Source organism: Gymnoscopelus microlampas, assembly GCF_963454915.1.
Source record: "Gymnoscopelus microlampas genome assembly, chromosome: 19".
NCBI classification, from domain to species: domain Eukaryota; kingdom Metazoa; phylum Chordata; class Actinopteri; order Myctophiformes; family Myctophidae; genus Gymnoscopelus; species Gymnoscopelus microlampas.
Genome location: NC_139956.1, coordinates 2,993,566 through 3,014,704, shown reverse-complemented (window position 1 = coordinate 3,014,704; position 21,139 = coordinate 2,993,566). Strand labels below are relative to the sequence as shown.

At 40.5% G+C, this 21,139-nt stretch overlaps 1 protein-coding gene across 1 annotated transcript; it reads left to right on the top strand.

Moving 5' to 3' along the window:
• The first annotated feature begins 4,009 nt into the window (after positions 1–4,009).
• On the top strand, positions 4,010–19,509 carry brms1 (BRMS1 transcriptional repressor and anoikis regulator). Its single transcript, XM_084042754.1, has 10 exons — positions 4,010–4,152; positions 7,620–7,916; positions 10,760–10,850; positions 11,465–11,592; positions 12,209–12,288; positions 14,138–14,234; positions 16,168–16,260; positions 17,267–17,331; positions 17,865–17,904; positions 18,335–19,509. Exons 2-10 carry the CDS (start codon positions 7,622–7,624, stop codon positions 18,340–18,342), a joined length of 897 nt encoding a protein of 298 aa, XP_083898880.1. The 5' UTR covers positions 4,010–4,152; positions 7,620–7,621; the 3' UTR covers positions 18,343–19,509.
• Positions 19,510–21,139: the final 1,630 nt, after the last annotated feature.

Genomic DNA, 21,139 nt, shown 5'->3' with positions numbered 1-21,139 from the left:
ATACCTTTAAGAACCTTTCTTCTTCTTTCGCTCCTTTTTTTTTCTTTCTAAACCACTTAAGCCCTATCTTCGGAAATAGCCAAAATAGCCGATCTGCGTCGAAGCTCACGACGTCTCGTCTGCTATTTTTTGGGGCTATTTTTGAAATGTTTTTTTTTGAAAATTTTTGAAATGTATTCATTCCTGGCGTCAGAATTTTTTTGAAAGGTTTTAAAGACTCTAGAATTTTTTTTTAATGTATGAAATCCGAAAAAATCCTGGCGTCAGTAGTTTTGAAAATTTTTGAAATAAAAAAAAAGAATAAATAAAAAAAGAAATACAACCTGCCGTCCCAATGCAGACGACAGGATCACAGTGGTCGAAAGGAGAGGATTTTTTCTCATTCTTTTCTAGAAGTGAGTGAGTGTTTAATACAGTACGTTTAGGCCTTGATTATATGGTTTTTATTTTAGACCGACGTTCTTGAACAAGTTACCATTTGAATAAAGTTGTTTTTATCGTGACCATGACGTAACGACACCGGGCCTTGGATGAATATTCAACGTTGTTGACACACAAAGAAAAACTAGACGAAAATCCATCCAGATAATTACAGAGCGATTGGTTTTGCCTGTGGGGGTGTGTCTTGGGGCGGAGCTTTTTGATGGGGGGAGGGGGGGGGGGGGGGATTTGAATTGAATTGCGCCAGACAAGCTCAATCGATAATCGAATTTGAATGGATTTTTTTTTTTTCATTTCTTAAAAATCCAGCTTTGGATTTAATACCTTTCTTAGACTGTTATTGAGAAGTCTGTTTTTTTACTGTTGGGGGGGAAATTGCAAAAAATAAATAAAAAGAAAACAAAAAACAAAAGTATATCTAGTGGTTATTATCTTTGAGGCTAAATCATGCTGATTGGTGGAGGACAGACGATGTTGTGGGACAATGATTCAAAACAAACCAACATTCAATTGTAGCAATATCAACAAGGTCTTGTTTTTGCCCAATTTTGTTACACTTTTATGCAACTTTAATAAAAATATGTGAAAAGGAAAAACAAAAAAAGACTGCTGTATTTACTTTTTGTGTGTGTGTGTGTGTGTGTGTGTGTGTGCCATGTTTATAATAGTTAACTAAAACTGATGAAATTACATAAACTAGAATCCATTTAATATTTTTATTAACTGAAAATAAAAACAATAAAAACTATGCTTTACGTTAAAATGATGGAGAGAAGAAAAAACCTGAAAAAAAGAAAGCATCTGTCATTTCAGATTTGAACCACTTTAACCATTATCTTACACTTTGGCTATTAAAAAATAGCAGATCTACAAGCTCATAGTGCGGCACCGAGTGCCGCACTATGAGCTTGTAGATCTGCTATTCTTTTTAATTTTTAATCTTGACAATGTGTACAACTATTTAAATATATATATATAAAGCGAACATTTGTACTCAAATCTTTGCTTCTGGGGATTCTACACATGTCTTATAAATCCTAACAGTTTTTTTGAAAAAACGTGTTGCTATAATATCAGTGGTTCTCCAACCTTTTCATGTCAAGGACCCCCAAAATGATATGCATTTGGCCGTGGACCCCAAACTTAAAATATGTTGTTCCAGGGACCCCCCAGAAGCAAAGATTTGAGTAGAAAAAGGTTTGCCTTGAAAATATTCTATATAAGATGTGCACAAATTTTCACGATTTTTCAAAAATAGCAGATCTACAAACTGCCGCACTATGAGCTTGTATATCTGCTATTTTTGAATAGCCAAAGTATAAAACTTTCCTGTTGTGCTGTGAGGGTCCATTGTATTGGACCCATACAGCAGTACTGACTCCACTGTGAGGGTCCTTGTCTCAGCCCCATACAGCAGTACTGACTCCACTGTGAGGGTCCATGTCTCAGCTCCATACAGCAGTCCTGACTCCACTGTGAGGGTCCATGTCTCAGCCCCATACAGCAGTACTGACTCCACTGTGAGGGTCCATGTCTCAGCTCCATACAGCAGTACTGACTCCACTGTGAGGGTCCATGTCTCAGCTCCATACAGCAGTACTGACTCCACTGTGAGGGTCCATGTCTCGGCTCCATACAGCAGCACTGTGGCGACGAACAGCGGTCTCTTGAGGTCTTTTCCTCATGTCAGATTCCCACACTCTCCTCATCCCACGCAAGGCATTCCAGGCAACTGCCCTCCGGAGGGCAGTTGCCTGGAATGCCTTGCCTGGAAGGCTCCTGACCTTCACATCCTAAAACTATAGGCTTTACATAGAATTGATAAATAACTTCAAAAAGAAAAAAACAATAGGCCTATATATATATATATATATATATATATATATATATATATATATATATATATATATATATATATATATATATATATATATATATATATATATATATATATATATATATATATATATATATATATATATATATATAACCAACACTAAAATGAATACAAGCTAAACTTAAACAAAAAATAAAAAATGTCAAACTCACTTACATACAATAATATAGATAATAATTAAAACTCAAATGAAAACAAAATAAAAAATGACTACAAATAAAAATGGATGAACATTTCAAAAATAACTGTGTGTGTGTGTGTGTGTGTGTGTGTGTGTGTGTGTGTGTGTGTGTGTGTGTGTGTGTGTGTGTGTGTGTGTGTGTGTGTGTGTGTGTGTGTGTGTGTGTGTGTGTGTGTGTGTGTGTGTGTGTGTGTGTGTGTGTGTGTGTGTGTGTGTGTGTGTGTGTGTGTGTGTGTGTGTGTGTGTGTGTGTGTGTGTGTGTGTGTGAGTGTGAGAGAGAGAGAGAGAGAGAGAGAGAGTGAGTGAGAGTGCTGCCACCTTCTGGGCATTTGTAGAATTACCTCTAAACTGATAAAGAAGACTTTTATTTACATGTATTATACTGTGTGTGAGAGTGATATTCAGCATAATCTACACATTCCTGGGGAGGTTGGTGGGGACACGATTGGATGCATCTGTGTTGACTATAAATACTATAAAAGTAATGTCCACTTTGAGATACTTTTAATTTATTGGGGTACTTCCCATTGTCTGTACTTTTACTCCACTTCAATTATTTGAAAACTTTAACTTTTATTTACTTATTATTATTATTATTATTATTATTATTATTATTATTATTATTATTATGATGTACCATGTTCACATCATGTATACTTTACATTACTTAAGACCATTTTTCAAATATATATATATATATATATATATATATATATATATATATATATATATATATATATATATATATATATATATATATATATATATATATATATATATATAAACATTTTAACATTTTAGACAAAATAGCCAATTTTACATGGAGGTGCCCACCTATCCTGTATCCGGTCAAATCACCGGATACAGTAGGCGGGGCTCTAGACCGGATCCGCGCCACTGAGCAGCAAATAGAACCCCAGGCTTTCCACAGGTACTGACGAATGTAATGACGCAACTCTCTAACCCTAATGCTCAAACCCAGTGGTTTTCAACCTTTTTCGTGTCAAGGACCCCCATTTTATGGCATTTGTATATCTGGGACCCCAGTTTATATTGTAAAATCAATGTTAATTTAACTCTGAGAGTGTACAAATGGAACCAAATGGACCCGTTACGGGTCCATTTGGTTCCATTTGTACACTCTCAGAGTTACAGACACATTAAAGACCCTTAAGGGTTCATTTGGTTCCTAAATATCTACCATTTAGCTGGAACCCCCTCAAGGACCACTAGTGGTCCCCGGACCACTGGTTGAAAACCACTGCTCTAACCCTAATATGCTCTAACCTTCCCTAAAGTCATCCCATTGGCCGCCCTCCAACCCAGCCTCGGATTACGATTGGACACAAGCCCAGCAGGGCCCCACATCTTCACTCCCATTGGCCAAAACGCGTTGCGTCAGCTCTCTCGACGCCGATTGGCCCTGCTCGGCGTGCGGCTCCTCAACGCTGATTGGCTGCCCGGCCACGTGATGCCGGAGTCCGGCAAAACAGTGGAACTGAAGTGAAGAGGAAGTAGTTTGTAGATATGAAGTAATCTCCTTAATACTGTACTTTAATATCTATTTATAATATCTTTTACGGTACTTTAATAAAGTATCCTCAGTATCTGTGTGTTAAAGCCCAGCTTCAAGGTGAGGATGAGACTTATTTTGACCTAAAGCCTCATGAAAGAACAATAATAATATGTTATTATAATAATAATGTGTGTTTGTAAGCTCAGTGGCGCCTTGCTGCTTCATGTTTTAATCCGTAAAATCTGCATAAAGATAACAATCCTTACTGTGCGATAAAATAAGGATTATTTAAGGATTGCATGTATTAAAACACGTATAAAATACATCTACGATAGTCTTGATCCACGGCGCTAGCCGTGGATCAAGACTATCATAGATGTATTTTATCGAGTCGAAGACTTTTACGTTAGTATCTACCATAGTCTTGGCTGCTCCCCCCCCAGTGCGTCCTGCATTTTCACCAGTAGAGCCCGTACTTATATATATACTTACAAAACATATATATAATGTGTTCAATCGGTTGCCATGGATGTTAACTAGCGATGCGGACTCTTTGTTTAATGTATTGGTCCGCATTTTTCAATAGATACGTGTTTTAATCCCGTCTGTGGCCGATTCCGTCGGACCGTTCCCTGTGTTCCTGCAATGGGCGATAGTGGCGGGGGCGCATGCGGTGAACGGACGGGATTAAAACACATATCTATTGAATAATACGGACTAATACATTGAGAAAAAGACTCCATATCGCTAGTTAACATCCTGGCCAACCGGGTAAAGCACCTTTTATGTATGTTTTGTACATGTATGGAGAATTACGGGCTTTACTGGTGAAAAAGCAGGACGCGTTGGGGGGTTCAGCCAAGACTATGTCAACGCCTGACGACTTTGTGTGTAAACGTGCAACAATGTAGCGAGACAGGCAGACAGTCCACTTCATACTGTGTGTGTGTGTGTGTGTGTGTGTGTGTGTGTGTGTGTGTGTGTGTGTGTGTGTGTGTGTGTGTGTGTGTGTGTGTGTGTTTGCGCGCGCGCGCGTTCTTGTGTTTTTCAACGTTACAATGTTGCACTTGACCAAGCCGATGGCAGGCAGACAGACAGACAGACAGACAGACAGACAGACAGACAGACAGACAGTCAGACAGCGTTGCCCTCTCTTTTGCCTTGCCTTTCGATGACGTCACGGAAGCCGTATGGATGGTGGCGTCTGTCTGTCTGTCTGCCTGCCTGCCTGTCTGTCTGTCTGTCTGTCTGTCTGTCTGTCTGTCTGCCTAACTGCCTGTCTGTCTGTCTGTCTGTCTGTCTGTCTGTCTGCCTGCCTACCTAACTCACGGAAGCCGTATGGATGGTGGCGTCTGTCTGTCTGCCTTACTATCTGTCTGTCTGTCTGTCTGTCTGTCTGTCTGTCTGTCTGCCTGCCTGCCTGCCTGTCTGTCTGTCTGTCTGCCTGCCTGCCTGTCTGTCTGTCTGTCTGTCTGTCTGTCTGTCTGTCTGTCTGCCTGCCTGCCTGCCTGCCTGCCTGTCTGCCTGCCTGTCTGTCTGCCTGTCTGTCTGTCTGCCTGCCTGTCTGTCTGTCTGTCTGCCTGCCTGCCTGCCTGCCTGTCTCTCTGTCTGTCTGTCTGCCTGCCTGCCTGTCTGTCTGTCTGCCTGTCTGCCTGTCTGTCTGTCTGTCTGTCTGCCTGCCTTACTGCCTGTCTGTCTGCCTGCCTGCCTGTCTGTCTGTCTGCCTGTCTGTCTGTCTGTCTGTCTGTCTGCCTGCCTTACTGCCTGTCTGTCTGCCTGCCTGCCTGTCTGTCTGCCTGCCTGCCTGCCTGCCTTACTGTCTGTCTGTCTGTCTGTCTGTCTGTCTGTCTGTCTGTCTGTCTGTCTGTCTGTCTGTCAAAATGATACATATTTGGCTGCGGACCCCCATCTCATAGTCTGTGACAGTAACCTGTGATCGCAAAAGTTTTGCAAAAAATGTTTAAAAAATAGCGAGTGCCGCGCTATGAGCTTGTAGATCTGCTATTTTTGAATAGCCAAAGTATGGTTAAAGTGGTTAAAATGATTGTGACGCTAATTTAGTAACTAATTGTTACTTATTTTGCTGGGGACCCCCTGGTACCCCCACAAGGACCCCTGGGGGTCCCCGGACCCCATTTTGAGAACGAATGAGCTACAACATTGGTTCTCATTAAAATGGTTGAGAATCACTGCTAGAGCCGTAAAAAATCTTCTCTTATGGGGGGTCCCTGAGGCATATCTTTTGAAATGGGGGTCCGCGGGCTAATAGGGTGTCAATTTGTCGGTCCTTGACATGAAAAAGTTTGAGAACCACTGAGCTAGAAGACTTGTCTAAAGGGCCAGTTGTAAATACAGACAGAGGCTCTTTTATAGAGGTTTTGTAGGAGGGTAGGAGTCACACTTTATGATGTCTGTTGGAAGGACATTCCACATTTTGGTGGCATAATAGGTGAGGCGTTACTCGCTTTCTTACAAAACAAGCGTGTGTGTGTGTGCGTGTGCGTGTATGTGTGAATGTACCAATGGATGTAGTGCATATAAAAATGTGTACATTGCTCGCCATGACCGTATTGTCGACATAGTGTCCGATGCAGTTAAAAAATGTATGCCATCCAGTGCAGCAATGTACAAACACTCAAGAGTGTTACCAGATTGATTTGGTTTAACCTGTGATGTCTTTGCTAACATCCCAAATACCTCTGATGTCATTTTTGTTGACACCTGTCACAAGGAGGTTCTGATTCTGGAGGTGGGCTGTGTCTTTGACCTATACATGAACCAGGCTTTCCAAGATAAGCATTCTAAGTACCAACCGCTACTGAGAATCATAACAAACCTTGGGTACAGATGTGTAGATTCTCTGTACTCATATTTGGAATCCTGGGCCATGTATATAAGCTGACCACGAGCGGCCTAACAATCGCTGGCATGACAAAAAACAAAGCCAAACTAGAAAAAGTGCTCCTCGGAGCACAAGTCTCCGCCAGCAGACTTGTGTTGGGAATGTTGGGAATGTTCTAATTCTTATGTTATTCCGTCTGTATAACTGTCCTATCCGTCCTGTCTGTATAAGTGTCCTATCCGTCTTGTCTGTATAAGTGGCCTATCCGTCCTGTCTGTATAAGTGTCCTATCCGTCCTGTCTGTATAAGTGTCCTATCCGTCCTGTCTGTGTAAGTGTCCTATCCGTCCTGTCTGTGTAAGTGTCCTATCCAATTGTTACAGTATCCGCCATTTCTCAGCCATTTCGTGATTATTCCTGTTTTACCTCACTTTGAAAGAGGCTAAGACTCTTTCAAAGTGACACATGTATTTATAGGCCGCTATACGTCACTAGCCAATCAGATCACACTATTTCACCGTATTGTCACGTGTCACGTGAGGCTTGACCAATCTGTGTGTCATATTTAGAAAGTGAAAACAAAGTCTCCTGGCGGAGACAACAACTGGCTAAATATTGCTCTGTTTCAGCTGTTATTGGCAGTCTGTGTGGAGGAGCCATGTGTATCCTTCATTGTAATAACATTCATTGTAATTTGTGGATTCAAATAAATAATGTAAATGTGTGTACGGTCGTCCACACAGTCATGCCGGTGCAGCCCTCGCTCAGGGAGCCCGAGGAGGAGATGGAGGAGGCCGGGGGGGGAGGAGTAGGAGAAACACACATGATGGAGGTGAACACCAACGGAGAGCTGGAGGAGGAGGAGGACGACGAGGACGACACACACACTGCAGGAGAAGGAGGAGCAGAGGAGGAGATCATGGAGGAGAGCACCGAGGAGAGAGAAGACACCGACCTGGAGGAGAGCGAGGAGGAGGAGGAGGAGGAGGAAGAAGAGGAGGAGGACGAGGAGGAGGATGAAGAGGAAGAGGAGAGTTCAGGTAAGAGTTGTGGTAAAGTTCATCTTAGTCCAGGGGCCAACACTGATATTTTCACAAATTGGTACCACCTAAGGTGACCGTAAAGTTTTTGTATTTTTGTATTCCTACATGTCTCTAGTTTATATTTTGGTATGATAACCCTTCCAATCTTGTAGCTTAATGCCAGTTATCACTACCTACCGGCTAATGTATCCGGTAGGAGACACAAAGTAGAATCTTTGTGTCTCCTACCGGAAACATCAAATTATTGCGACAAAAAACAAAATATATCCATGTATTCAAGGCTTCATGGGGTGTGCAATTGATAACTTCTCAGATTTTTGGTGTTTGCAAAAAGACTGCTTTCCATAAGCTTGTAAAAGTTGACCCTCCTTCGGTCTAGGGTGGTCATAGCTGAATGGGTAGAGAGTCCCCCTGGGAAACTTAAAGGAGGAGTTCACCCAAAAAATGATTTATTTTCTATCAATTGCACACCCCATGAAGCCTTGAATACATGGATATATTTTGTTTTTTGTCGCAATAATTTGATGCCCGGGTGTATTTCCGGTAGGAGACACAAAGATTCTACTTTGTGTCTCCTACCGGATACATTAGCCGGTAGGTAGTGATAACTGCCATTAAGCTACAAGATTGGAAGGGTTATCATACCAAAATATAAACTAGAGACATGTAGGAAGACAAAAATACAAAAACTTTACGGTCACCTTAGGTGGTACCAAAATATGGCTTGGCCCCTGGACTATCTGGTTTGTAACGGTGTTGTCAAGAAAAGATGGACCTTTCATATGGATACTGAGTATTTGAATTGATTGAGTATTTGTAGAGCAGTTTTTTTCCAACCCAGTTCGATTCGTGCGTCTTTCCGCATGCGGTAAAAACTGATTGACTAATCGCACCCTGTGTGCAAAGGCCTTAAGTCTGCTCTTTTCGCCCCTCTACACCAAACACCTCTTTGCCAAAATCTGATCTACAAGCCGATCTACAAGCTCACAAACCGATCTACAAACCGACAAACCGATATACAAGCTCACAACGCCTCGCGCTGCGAGGTGTTGTGAGCTTGTAGATCTGCTATTTTTTTGGCTAAAGTTCTCCTCAGAAAAGGGACGCTAGGGTTCAATTGGTTGAGGTCAACAAAAAATAAATCACATCACACAAAGATTTGGCGGACCCCCTCTAGTAACTCTGAGGACCCCCTAGGGGTCCCGGACCTCCTGTTGAAGACCCCTGTTGTAGACTCTTTCTCTCGTTAGCGTGCGACTACCTTTCTACTAGATAAATAGCAAGTGTTTTTGAAAGTTGTCAGAGCAGCCCCGACCGTCCTGTGAGCAACCTGGGAGGTTTAAGATTGTCTCTTTGAACCCTCACACTAGAGGATAATTATGTCCGACACTCGCTTCCGATCTAGGTCCCCCCCCCCACCTCCCCAATACTCGCCCTCTGAAGCCTATATTAAACTGGGTTTGTGTCGGTCCGGGCCTTTGGGGGTCTGAGGTTATTTGAGCTACGTGTGTTGGGTAATTATGGACCTGAAAATTATACTCAAATATATGATGAAAAAAGGAGGGAGGGGTTCTCCCCAATGAGCCATAAACAAATAAACCAATTTGAAGATGGTTTCACTTGATAAATACTGAGGACACCTAATCGGATAAATAAAGGCTGAGATGAATGTCTTGGGCGTGCACAACTTATTGTTCTTATAGCTCATTTCTGAAGACGGTTTATGGGCTCCATATACCCTGTGTGTATGAATAAGAGTAACAATTAGTTGTGTTGGGCTCCTCCTCAGACATTGTATCAGCTTTGGCATTAGTGATAAAAGACAAAAGAACAAACAGTAGTACATCAATGTTACCAGTAGAGGGCGATGTGACTCCACACATATAAACTGTGGACTCGTCGAAAGAAGACAATTTCTACACACTTCTCTGTCTCCTATATATCACAGATTCCCAAAGCGTGGCTCGGGACCCGATGCGTCCCACCCTGACACACATGGGGGTCCGCCACTTTAAATACATTTTAGGGTCTTTGACATGAAAATGGTTGAGAAACACTGTGTTAGACTACTGTCTTAATCCATTAAGACCTGAGGCCGATTCTTAGCTAATGTCTTCTTCCAACAGTTTTCTGAAAAACGTATGTTTCTATATCAGTGGTGCTCAAACCTTTTCATGTCAAGGACCCCCAAAATGATATGTATTTGGTCGCCGACCCCCATCTCAAACTATGTTGTTCCAGGGACCCCCAGAAGCAAAGATTTAAAGAGTTAAAAATATTCACTTTAAAGAATATACATATTCAAAGATTTGCACACATTTTCACGATTAAAACAAAAATAGCAGATCTACAAGCTCATGGCGCGGCACTCGGTGCCGCGCCATGAGCTTGTATATCTGCTATTTTTGAATAGCCAAAGTGTAAAATAATGCTTTTTAGCTCAAATCTAAAAATGATAGACTTGTTGCGGTGGTTATTCAAAAATAGCAGATGTACAAGCTCACAGCGCGTCTCTTCGTGCTGCGCTGGGAGCTTGTATATCTGCTATGTAACATTTTTTTGAAAACAATCTTGAATGAAAGTGTGAGAAGTCTTGAGAACCACAGATTTACGAGGCATTTGTAGAATCGGCCGTGGGTCTTAACGGGTTAACAAACACATTTATAGTTGCCATTAATGATCGATTTGGAGTTGGTTATGGTTTTATTTCTCACCCATGTGTCTGTCTGTCTGTCTGTCTGTCTGTCTGTCTGTCTGTCTGCCTGCCTGCCTGCCTGCCTGCCTGCCTGTCTGTCTGTCTGTCTGTCTGTCTGTCTGTCTGTCTGTCTGTCTGTCTGTAGAGATGGATGATGAAGACTGTGAGAGGAGAAGAGGGGAGTGTCTGGAGGAGATGGTGGATCTGGAGAATCAGTTCCACGACCTGAAAGACAAGTAAGATGGATGGATGGATGGATGGATGGATGGATCGATGGATATTCGATACACTTATTAGTTTTAGCTCGTGCTCATTTGATTTCCTACTTTGTCTCATCTGTTTAAGACAGTAGGTAGCTGATATATTGCACTTTTACCTTAGGGCTAGGTATACTCTTAGTTGCTTGTTTTAGAAGAGAATGCACTTAAGACTTCTGGTGATTAGTAGTTTTCTTGCCTAACTATGTTGAATGCACTTATTGTAAGTCGCTTTGGATAAAAGCGTCTGCTAAATGACTGTAATGTAATGTAATGTAACATACAGTATTAACTGACCAACCACAGACCTCCGTTAAAGCCCAACCAATCAGAGTCTTAACTCTTTGACTGCCACAAAATAAAACAGTGTTTGCCACGCCACTGCGAGCAATTTTTGAGTGCTTTTACTAACCTTTGAAAAATCATGGAATTTTGGGGGAAAGTTGGTGTTGTTGTACGTTGCAGGTTGTTAATGTTGGATGTGTTATACGTTGCAGGTTGTTAATGTTGGATGTGTTGTACGTTGCAGGTTGTTAATGTTGGATGTGTTGTACGTTGCAGGTTGTTAATGTTGGATGTGTTGTACGTTGCAGGTTGTTCAGGGAGCGGGTCAGCCAGATGAAGGTGAAGCTGGATGAGGTTCTCACAGGGAAAGCAGGAGAATACAGAGACCCTCTGGCCTCGCTGCAGAACAACATGACGCTACGCACACAAGTAGCAGGTAACACACAGACACACACGCACGCACGCACGCACCCACACCCACAGACAGACAGGCAGACAGACATTTCATCATGTGTAAAAAAGCATGTGCAACTGTTGATACAGTACTGTAGGATTAAGTACATGTGATTTGATGATGTTCTTTTTATTCTCTTTTTGCTCTTTTTGCACTCTCTTTCTTTACCTTTTTTTTAAATATTTTCTATCATTATTTTATTGTTGTTATTACCTATGCTGCTGCATTGTCTGAAGGAAGCCAAACCCAAATAAGTTTGACTCTTTTGTACCTTTTGTACACAAGATGTAACAATAAAGTACAACCTTGAACCTTGATGCATGTCTAGATATAAGATGTATATAGATATATATTTTAGGGAGCACAGCCAAGGGCCGGCCAATCATCAGCCACGCTGTAGTTGTGATGTCACTGCAAACACGCAATAAATTAACCTGATGTGATTGGTTGATTTAGTTTCATGCTGTCATCCTCGTGTGTGTGTGTGTGTGTGTGTGTGTGTGTGTGTGTGTGTGTGTGTGTGTGTGTGTGTGTGTGTGTGTGTGTGTGTGTGTGTGTGTGTGTGTGTGTGTGTGTGTGTGTGTGTGTGTGTGTGTAGGAGTGTACAGAGAGCTGTGTCTACAGGTCATCAAACATAAGTATGAGTGTGAACTGCAAGGAGCACGACAACACCTGGAGGTATGACTCACACGCACACACACACGCACACGCAATAGGGCATAGCAGTGGCGGCCATTTTGCGGTGCCACAGATAAAAACCCCATTCATTTTTCCCATAGGAAAAATATTGATATATATTATTTTAAGCCTGGAACCCCAAGAAGTCCAGGATCCTGGTGAATTATAAATAAAACATTTGATTATGTGTCAAAATATATTTGAAAACCACAAATAAAAAGGGGTATTTATTGAATATAGCATATTATATAATTAAATATTCAAATATTTTTTGACACACAATACAATGATCTGCTATGTATTGTTTGCATCTTTCTTATATTATGTGACAATGTGTCCAATGTTTGACCAGTTTATATAGTATAGTTTGTTGATTACTTTTGATGGAGTAATTCTTTTTTTCCTTTCCTTTTCTTTTTTTGAGGTATTAAAAAGGTCTTAAAAGTCCTTAAATTGTCACTTCACTGTCATCCGGAGACCCAAAATAATAAAAAGAATCATGTGGGGACCCCCCCCCCCCCCCCAAATATTATAATAATACAAAAATCTTGTGGGGACCTCCCCCCCAAAATATCTTATCTTACTACTATATAATTGACAAAAGCTCAGAAGTTCGTCAGGGATTCACAAGCAGAGGATCACTCCACATGCCTCCAAGACCCGTCACAGACTGTTGATCAGAGCTATGGCTATGTTTTAGGCATCTTACCCCCACCTCCATCAGTGATCAGACTCTCGGTTTGATTATTTCTCTGATTCGCCTATCAGACCCTCAGCCTGATCTGGCAGCAGGGACGTGCACAGATAGACTCTAGGTGGTGCTAGAGCACCTGCCCTTTGCCCTCTTGACCAGAAGTGCCCTCTTGAAAAACAGAAAAAAAGAACGTTTTTTTTTTTTTTCCAGTTTACAGCAGGGGTCTTCAACAGGGGGTCCGGGACCCCTAGGGGGTCCTCAGAGTTACTACAGGGGGTCCGCCAAATCTTTATGTAACATGATTTTTCTTTTTACCATAACCACTCGAAACCTAGCATCCCTTTTCTGAGGAGAACTTTAGCCAAAAATAGCCGATCTACAAGCCCACAACGCCTCGCGCTGCGAGGCGTTGTGGGCTTGTAGATCGGCTATTTTTGGCAAAGAGGTATAGGTGTAGAGGGAAAAAAGAGCAGACCAAGTAAACAAAAAAAAGTATAATTTACTTGAGCACCTGCCCCTCAAAATGTCTGTGCACGCCACTGTCTGGCAGGTTGCCATAGCAACCAGATACAGGAAGTCTGACCTCTTTATCACATGACCGAGGTTGGGAGGATGGGACTAGAGGTTAGGGCCGCAAAGCAAAGCGGGGAGGGAGGAGAGGGGAGGAGAGGAGAGGAGAGGAGAGGCCAGAGAGGCCGGACTTCGCAATGACGTGTGTGCAGAGCTATAATTAGGCCAGGTCGCTCTCTTACAGAGCCATGCCACGGAAAAGAAAACTATCTCTGGGCCGTCGGACGCCAAGCGCAAAGTGTTTCCGTCGTGCAGTAGAACATCTAAACGCAACACGCTGTAAAAGCAAGAGCGTAAAGGGACCACAAAAACTGACAGAAACTTCAGAAGAGCATATGGACACCTCCACACCAACCCACATAAATAGTGGATAGCGTCTCTTGACCTGTATTTGTTAAACTAGATGTGAGGCCGTCACATCTAGTTATAATAATACAAAAGTCATGTGAGGACCTCCCTGGGGGGTCTTACCTTTATGTCAACTGAAGAAATTATTATTATTAAAACAAACAGACCATACAATATAACTACTGTATATAATTGTGTGTGTGTGTGTGTGTGTGTGTGTGTGTGTGTGTCTTACAGAGTGAGCGCACGTTGCTGTTTGACGCTATGAAGACAGAGCTGCTGGACAAGATCAGAAGACTGGACGAGGACAGACAGAGTGTAGACATCACCTCTGGTACACACACACACACACACACACGCACACGCACACGCACACGCACACACACACACACACACACACACACACACACACACACACACACCATTTCCACCCACCACTGTCCATCTGGGGCTATGGGACCGCAACCACGACTCCAGATCCCATAGCCTATGAAGCAGTGTTGATTTCGGCGACTAAAACTATGACGAAAAATGTTTGTTGACTCCCTTTTTACACTGATGCAAACTAAGCTACGATGACTAAAACTAAGACTAAATATATTGACAAACTAAAATGTTAGTGAGGGATCTAGTGGAGAAGAAATCCAGTAGAACTAAAAGACAAGTCATTTTATGTTTGGTTGCGCTCGGGTGTTGCGCTCTGAAAATAGCAGATCTACAAGCTTATAGATCGGCTATTTTCTGCATGCAACCAAGTGTAAAATCAGGCATTACGACACCATCAAGGCACCGCCAACATACATTTTAGTCGACTATAATCTTATGATGTTTAGTCGACTAAAACTAGACTAAAAGTAAAACATTGCAGATGACTAAAATATGACTAAAACTAAAATGGAATTTTATTTTAAAGACTATGACTAAGACTTTGCTGTCAAAATCAACACTGCTGTGAAGAGCGTTTAAACTGCTTGAATTTGGGTAAAAAGTGAAAATTGGGCTTCACTACTTGCCCCGTGTGCTAGTTCAGATGGATTGGTCAACCCAATCCATTGATAAGGAGGAAAATATAGATCAGACAGAATGATGGACAGAGGCAGTGGTGGAAGAAGTACTCACATCATTTACTAGTAGTATCAATACCCTGTGGTACAAATAGTCTGTTACAAGTACAAGTTCGGTGTTCAAAATGTACTTGAGTGCCAAACACTCCCTGCTGACCAGTGTTGGGCAATATTACTCAGGAGAGTAATATGTTACTTATTTCATATTACTCCTTAAAAAAGTAAATATATTATATTATTTATTATTTGGAATCAACAGTAATATATTATATAACATATTATATTACATGTTAGTAATATGTCATATGCACTATTTGTTACATATAAATATGGTATAATATTACTGTTTTAGCAGAGTAATACCTTACACTACTCGTTAATAATATTACAGTAAAATATTAAAAGTGACATACCTGCAGTGACAAATATCCCCCCCCCCCCCGGCCCGGCTTCCGAGTATACAACTCTGCTGTGTTTTTTTGTGGTTGTTGAAGCCAAAGTCCTCCTGTTGAGTACCAGTGTACAGTATAAAACACCATCGTCCCTGGGTGGACTCGAACCACCAACCTTTCGGTTAACAGCCGAACGCGCTAACCGGTTGCGCCACAGAGACTGTGAGGATATGATGGTACAATGGTTGTGTTTCACATGCAACAGTCTGGCATTCAGTCACTGTCAGCATATTCTAGTCTGGCAAAAAGATAAGGTTCACATGGACAATACATCCAGCTAGGTTACTGATGAAAAAAGCAGTAAACTACAGATTGTGTCTGATGTGTTTTCAGAGTCATAGATAGCAATAAACTACAGATGGTGTATTTTCATGTGTTCATGTATTGTCAGAGTGGTGGAGTGATATAAAACAGTAAACATGTGTTCTCAGAGTGATATAAAACAGTAAACATGTGTTTTCAGAGTGATATAAAACAGTAAACATGTGTTCTCAGAGTGATATAAAACAGTAAACATGTGTTTTCAGAGTGATATAAAACAGTAAACATGTGTTTTCAGAGTGATATAAAACAGTAAACATGTGTTTTCAGAGTGATATAAAACAGTAAACATGTGTTTTCAGAGTGATATAAAACAGTAAACATGTGTTTTCAGAGTGATATTAAACAGTAAACATGTGTTTTCAGAGTGATATAAAACAGTAAACATGTGTTTTCAGAGTGGTATAAAACAGTAAACATGTGTTTTCAGAGTGGTGGAGTGATGAGCTGAAAGGAAAGAAGTGTAAGAGGAAGAACCTGGTGTCTCGAACGGACAGAAAGAAACGATGTCAGCTGGTGTCAGGTTAGTAACCATGGTAACCAGTCTGTTTGTATTCACCTCTGACCGCCTGGTGAAAACAAAACAGGGTCGAACTCCGAAAGATTATGTTTACTGATATGTGTAACGGCATAAGATAGACCAGTGGTTCTTAAACTGTGGGTTTGGACCCCCAGGGGGGTCCTCAGATGATTAGCTTAATGTGCAACATTGTTGTCTCACTCAACAGTAAGCAAACCAACATACAGTATAAGGGTATCTGCACATTTCAAAAAGGACTTTTAAGACATTTTTTATACCTCTAAAAAATGTAAAAGAGACCATTTCTGCATCAAAAGTAATCAACAAAACTATACGATAAAAAATGGTCAAACATTGACCAAATTTTCAAATATTGTAGATCGGCCATTTTCACAATGTTAGCAGATCTGCTATTTATTTTTTTTATTATGAAAATTTGTGCACATCTTTCAATATATATATTTTAAAGTGAGCATTTTTTCTGGAGATTCTACAAATGTTGCTATAATATCAGTGGTTCAGAAACGTTTTTATGTCAAGGACCCCCAAAATGATATGTATTTATCCGCAGACCCCCATCTCAAAATATGTTGTTCCAGGGACCCCCACGTAAGCACAGATTTGAGTTAAAAATGATTGCTTTAAAAATATAAATGTATTCAAAGATTTGCACAAAATTTCACGATTGTGAATTTTTTGATTTTTTTTGAAAATTCCACACAGGCCTGTGTGTGCGGGACGTAGTTCAACTATTTGAACCCTATAACGTCCCTGTTCTGGGGCAAAAATTCACCGAAAAAAATATCTGATCTTCAAGCTGATCTACAAGCACACCGCACGTTGTGCTACGTCATGTTGCGGGACTTGGGAGATATTTGGTTGTAGAGGGAAATACTTAGCAGGCATGCTTGTAGATCCGCTATTTTCTCAGTGAAGAGATTTGGCCCAGAGGGGGGAAAAAGGAGCAGACCTAGTATTGTTGTGTTTATTAGTTTTGTTGTGCTTCCAGGACCTTTCATCGTCTACATGCTGAGAGACCTGGACATCCTTGAAGACTGGACCGCTATAAAGAAGGTCGGAGTTCACCGTGTGTGTGTGTGTGTGTGTGTGTGTGTGTGTGTGTGTGTGTGCGCGCGTGTGTGTCAGTGGAAAACTATTGGTGTTTGTTTTCTAATTGTACTTTTTTTATAAAGTTCTAAATGATTGAATCACAATGGCCTCAGACACGGCAAAGTTGCTTGTAAATATTGATAGTAGCAGATCTACAAGCACCACAACACATTTTGAGCTTGTAGATCTGCTATTTTCAAATGGCCAAAATGTATAAAGGGCTGAAGTGGTTAATGTATGTTTTGTAATAATCAAAATCTACAAAGTAACTAAAGTTTTCAAATAATCATAGTGGAGTAAAAGTACAATATTTGCCTCTGAGATGTAGTGGAGTAGAAGTAAAAGTATTGAAAATTGGAAATACCATACTACAGTCAAAGAAAAATGCCTCAAAATTGTACTTAAGTACAGTACTTGAGTACATGTACTTAGTTACTTTACACCACTGTTATTAGTATTAGTATTATAACATGCATTCACTTTGCTTTTGTGTCCAGGCAAAAGCAGCACTGGCACCACTAAAGAAGAAAGCAGACAGTAAGTGCATGTGTGTGTGTGTGTGTGTGTGTGTGTGTGTGTGTGTGTGTGTGTGTGTGTGTGTGTGTGTGTGTGTGTGTGTGTGTGTCTTCATGTTTATGTCCCATCGCTGACGTCACTTCTTCAGTTCAGTCAGATAACTCACGAATAGATTGAACCAATATGTTATTATAGAATGAGAATACGAGATAGGGAGGGAGACAGATATACAATAATAATTCGCTTTTAAAAATATATCTTCAGATATTTCCAAGAATGTTCACGATTTTTCAAAAATAGCAGATCTACAGGCTACACACACACACACACACACACACACACACACAAGCACAAATACAAGCTCATAGCACGGCACTCGGTGCCGTGCTATGAGCTTGTATTTAGTCATTTAACATGGCTCTCTCATGTCTCTCTCATGTCTCTCTCTCAGAGCGGTGATGGTGGGGGTTCTTCTCAGAGGAAGACGTCAACGTGACCCAAACCAAACACAGACGTATAGATGCTGCTTCACTCTGACAGACTGACACACCTTCATTCCATTCATTAACGCTCTGTCCGTGTTTTAATGGGATACATATCTCCTTATTTATTGTAGCAAGTGCAGTGGTGGACAATATATATATATATATATACTCAAGTAAATACTTAAGTATTCAAAGTACAAATGACAAATGTACAAAGTACAGTACACTTTCAGAAATATTCCGAAATTTGTGTAAAAAAACAGCAGATCTACAAGCTTGCAGATCAGCTATTTTCACTATTATTTAGAATAGGGCTGAAGTGGTTAATTCGTATTATTACACGGCTTGGTTGAATGCTTGATTCTGATTGATCAATCACTGAATTCAGCGGCGTGTTCCTTCTGGATAATGAGCGCTGAGCTCTGAAACACAGTGGTTATCACACTTTTTCATGTCAAGGACCCCCAAAATAATATGTATTTGGCCGAGGACCCCCATCTCAAAATATGTTGTTCCAGGGACCCCCCAGAAGCAAAGAATTGAGATACAAATGCTCGCTTTAGGGAATTCATATTCAAAGATTTGCACACATTTTCACAATAAAAAAAAAAAGCAGATCTATAAGCTCATAGTGCGGCACTCGGTGCAGATCTATAAGCTCACAACGCCTCGCAGTGTGAGGCGTTGTGAGCTTGTAGATCGTCTTTTTTCATAATATGTGTCCATGGAACCGAGTCAAACTAAATGTAATGCCTCAATTCCAAATGCTTGTCAGGGTGGGGGGTCCCCAGTTCAAATATGTTTATTTTGGGGGGTTCCCAGTTCAAATATGATTATTTTTGTGGTGTCCCCAGTTCAAATATGATTATTTTGAGGGGTCCTTGACAGGTTTCCAGAGGGGTCCCCAGCAACACTAGACATTACAATTTGACCACCACTGGTTTCTACAATAAACAAATGGAGATATGGGTTTTAAAACGGTAGAGTATTCCTTTAATACACCACCTTTCAGCTTGTTTTTATTTGTTATTTTTATTTGGCTATTTAAAAAAAGAAGAGTTCTTATTGATATGACAACCAGGTATTTATATATATAACACTTTATAATGATGATTAAAATTTGAAATCTTTTATGAGACCGGCCATGTGTTGTGTTGTGTGTTGTGTGTGTGCTGTTGCACCTTCGTACACGTCATTAAACGACTTTGAGTACTTAGAAAAGCGCTATATAAATTCCAGGTATTATTATTATTATTAGAGGGCAACCAGACTATAGTAATCTTCCGACTTTATTTCATGTTTATTCTAGATAAACTTTATTTTGCCACGCTATGCCTAGGGCTGTCACGATTAAAGATTTAAGTTGACGATTAATTATCACTCAAATAATAGCAATTAATGATTTAATTCTGTTTCTGTGTTTGAAAATGAATGGAACATTGTGAATACAAATTACATTTCTGTTTGGCTTTTAGCTTTCGTAAACAAAAGTTGCACAGGGTAGATATGACAAATAACACATATTTAATGACTTTATACTTAAAAATAAACATTAATAGTGGGAATAGCCGATCTGTAAGCTCAAAACGCGTTGCATCGCGTCTCGTTTTGAGTTTATAGATCTGCTATTTCCACTATTTTTGCCTTTTTTTAAAAATCTGACATTTTAAACATGGAATTGATTATGACGATTATGCAACAAATAATTGCGATTATATGATTATGTAATAATTGTGACAGGCCTAGCTACTCCTCCCACAGTTTTTGCCAGACATGCCAGATATGTCAAATTGACCAGTTTCACCGGGAATCGTGCGCTTGGATCAAATGAAGATTTAGTCGACTAAAACTAGACTAAAACTTAATTTCAGAGGACTAAAATATGACTAAGACTAAATGGATTTGCTTGTCCTATCAGTAACGAGGAAGAAACAAGACATATATATATATATATATATATTTTTTTTTTTTACAATTTATCCATTTAAAAGTGAGGAAGCTCTATAGTGTTTCCCAAACACTGGGTCGGGACCCATGTTAGGGTCACGGACCACTTGTTATGGGTCACAAGTAAATATCCCTTTAAAAAAGATTTTCAAAAAGTAAAAAACTTAATAAAAAATAATTTACAAAAGTGTAAACTACATTTTAAAACAATTTTCAAGAGATTGTAATACATTTCCCCCAAAATCTAACAAATTTGAAAGATAATTAAGGAGTAAAGAAAATAAACGATCTACAAGCTCACAACGTGTGATGCGTTGTGAGCTTGTACATCTGCTATTGTCACTAGTTTGGGTCCCAGGGAGACATACAATGTATCTTTTGGGCTTCGAGCTAAAAGGTTCTAACATGTACACGCATTCATCATTCACTGAATACATTTTAAAATGTATTTGGCCATGGACCACCATCTGAACATACTTTGTGCCAGGGACCCTCGTACAAGATTTATGTTTCAAAACTATTCCAAATGTTTCTAATCTTTTTTTCTAGAGTTTTTTGAAAATAGCAGATCTAAAAGCTCAAAATGCGCCGCAAAATGGGCTCTCCCACATCGTCTTTCCGGAAGAGATGCACACCGGTCTCTACTTCACAGATTTTGATATCAATGGTTTCAGCATCACCAGCTTCTCCAATAGAGAAATATGGATAGAGTTTGTCAGTGAAAGTGTAGTCTTTATAAGTGTAGATGAGAGTCATGTCTTCAGGGTCGTAGAAGGACACCTCCCCCGCGTCATAGTCCAGCTCCACTCTGATCCTTTCTGGTT

Bases quoted from the DNA above. Each gene is read 5' to 3' on its own strand.
- brms1 (XM_084042754.1), top strand. From the start codon at position 7,622: ATGCCGGTGCAGCCCTCGCTCAGGGAGCCCGAGGAGGAGATGGAGGAG. The intron at 11,593-12,208 runs GTAACACACAGA...GTGTGTGTGTAG, and splicing joins GCTACGCACACAAGTAGCAG to GAGTGTACAGAGAGCTGTGT. The intron at 16,261-17,266 runs GTTAGTAACCAT...TTGTGCTTCCAG, and splicing joins ACGATGTCAGCTGGTGTCAG to GACCTTTCATCGTCTACATG.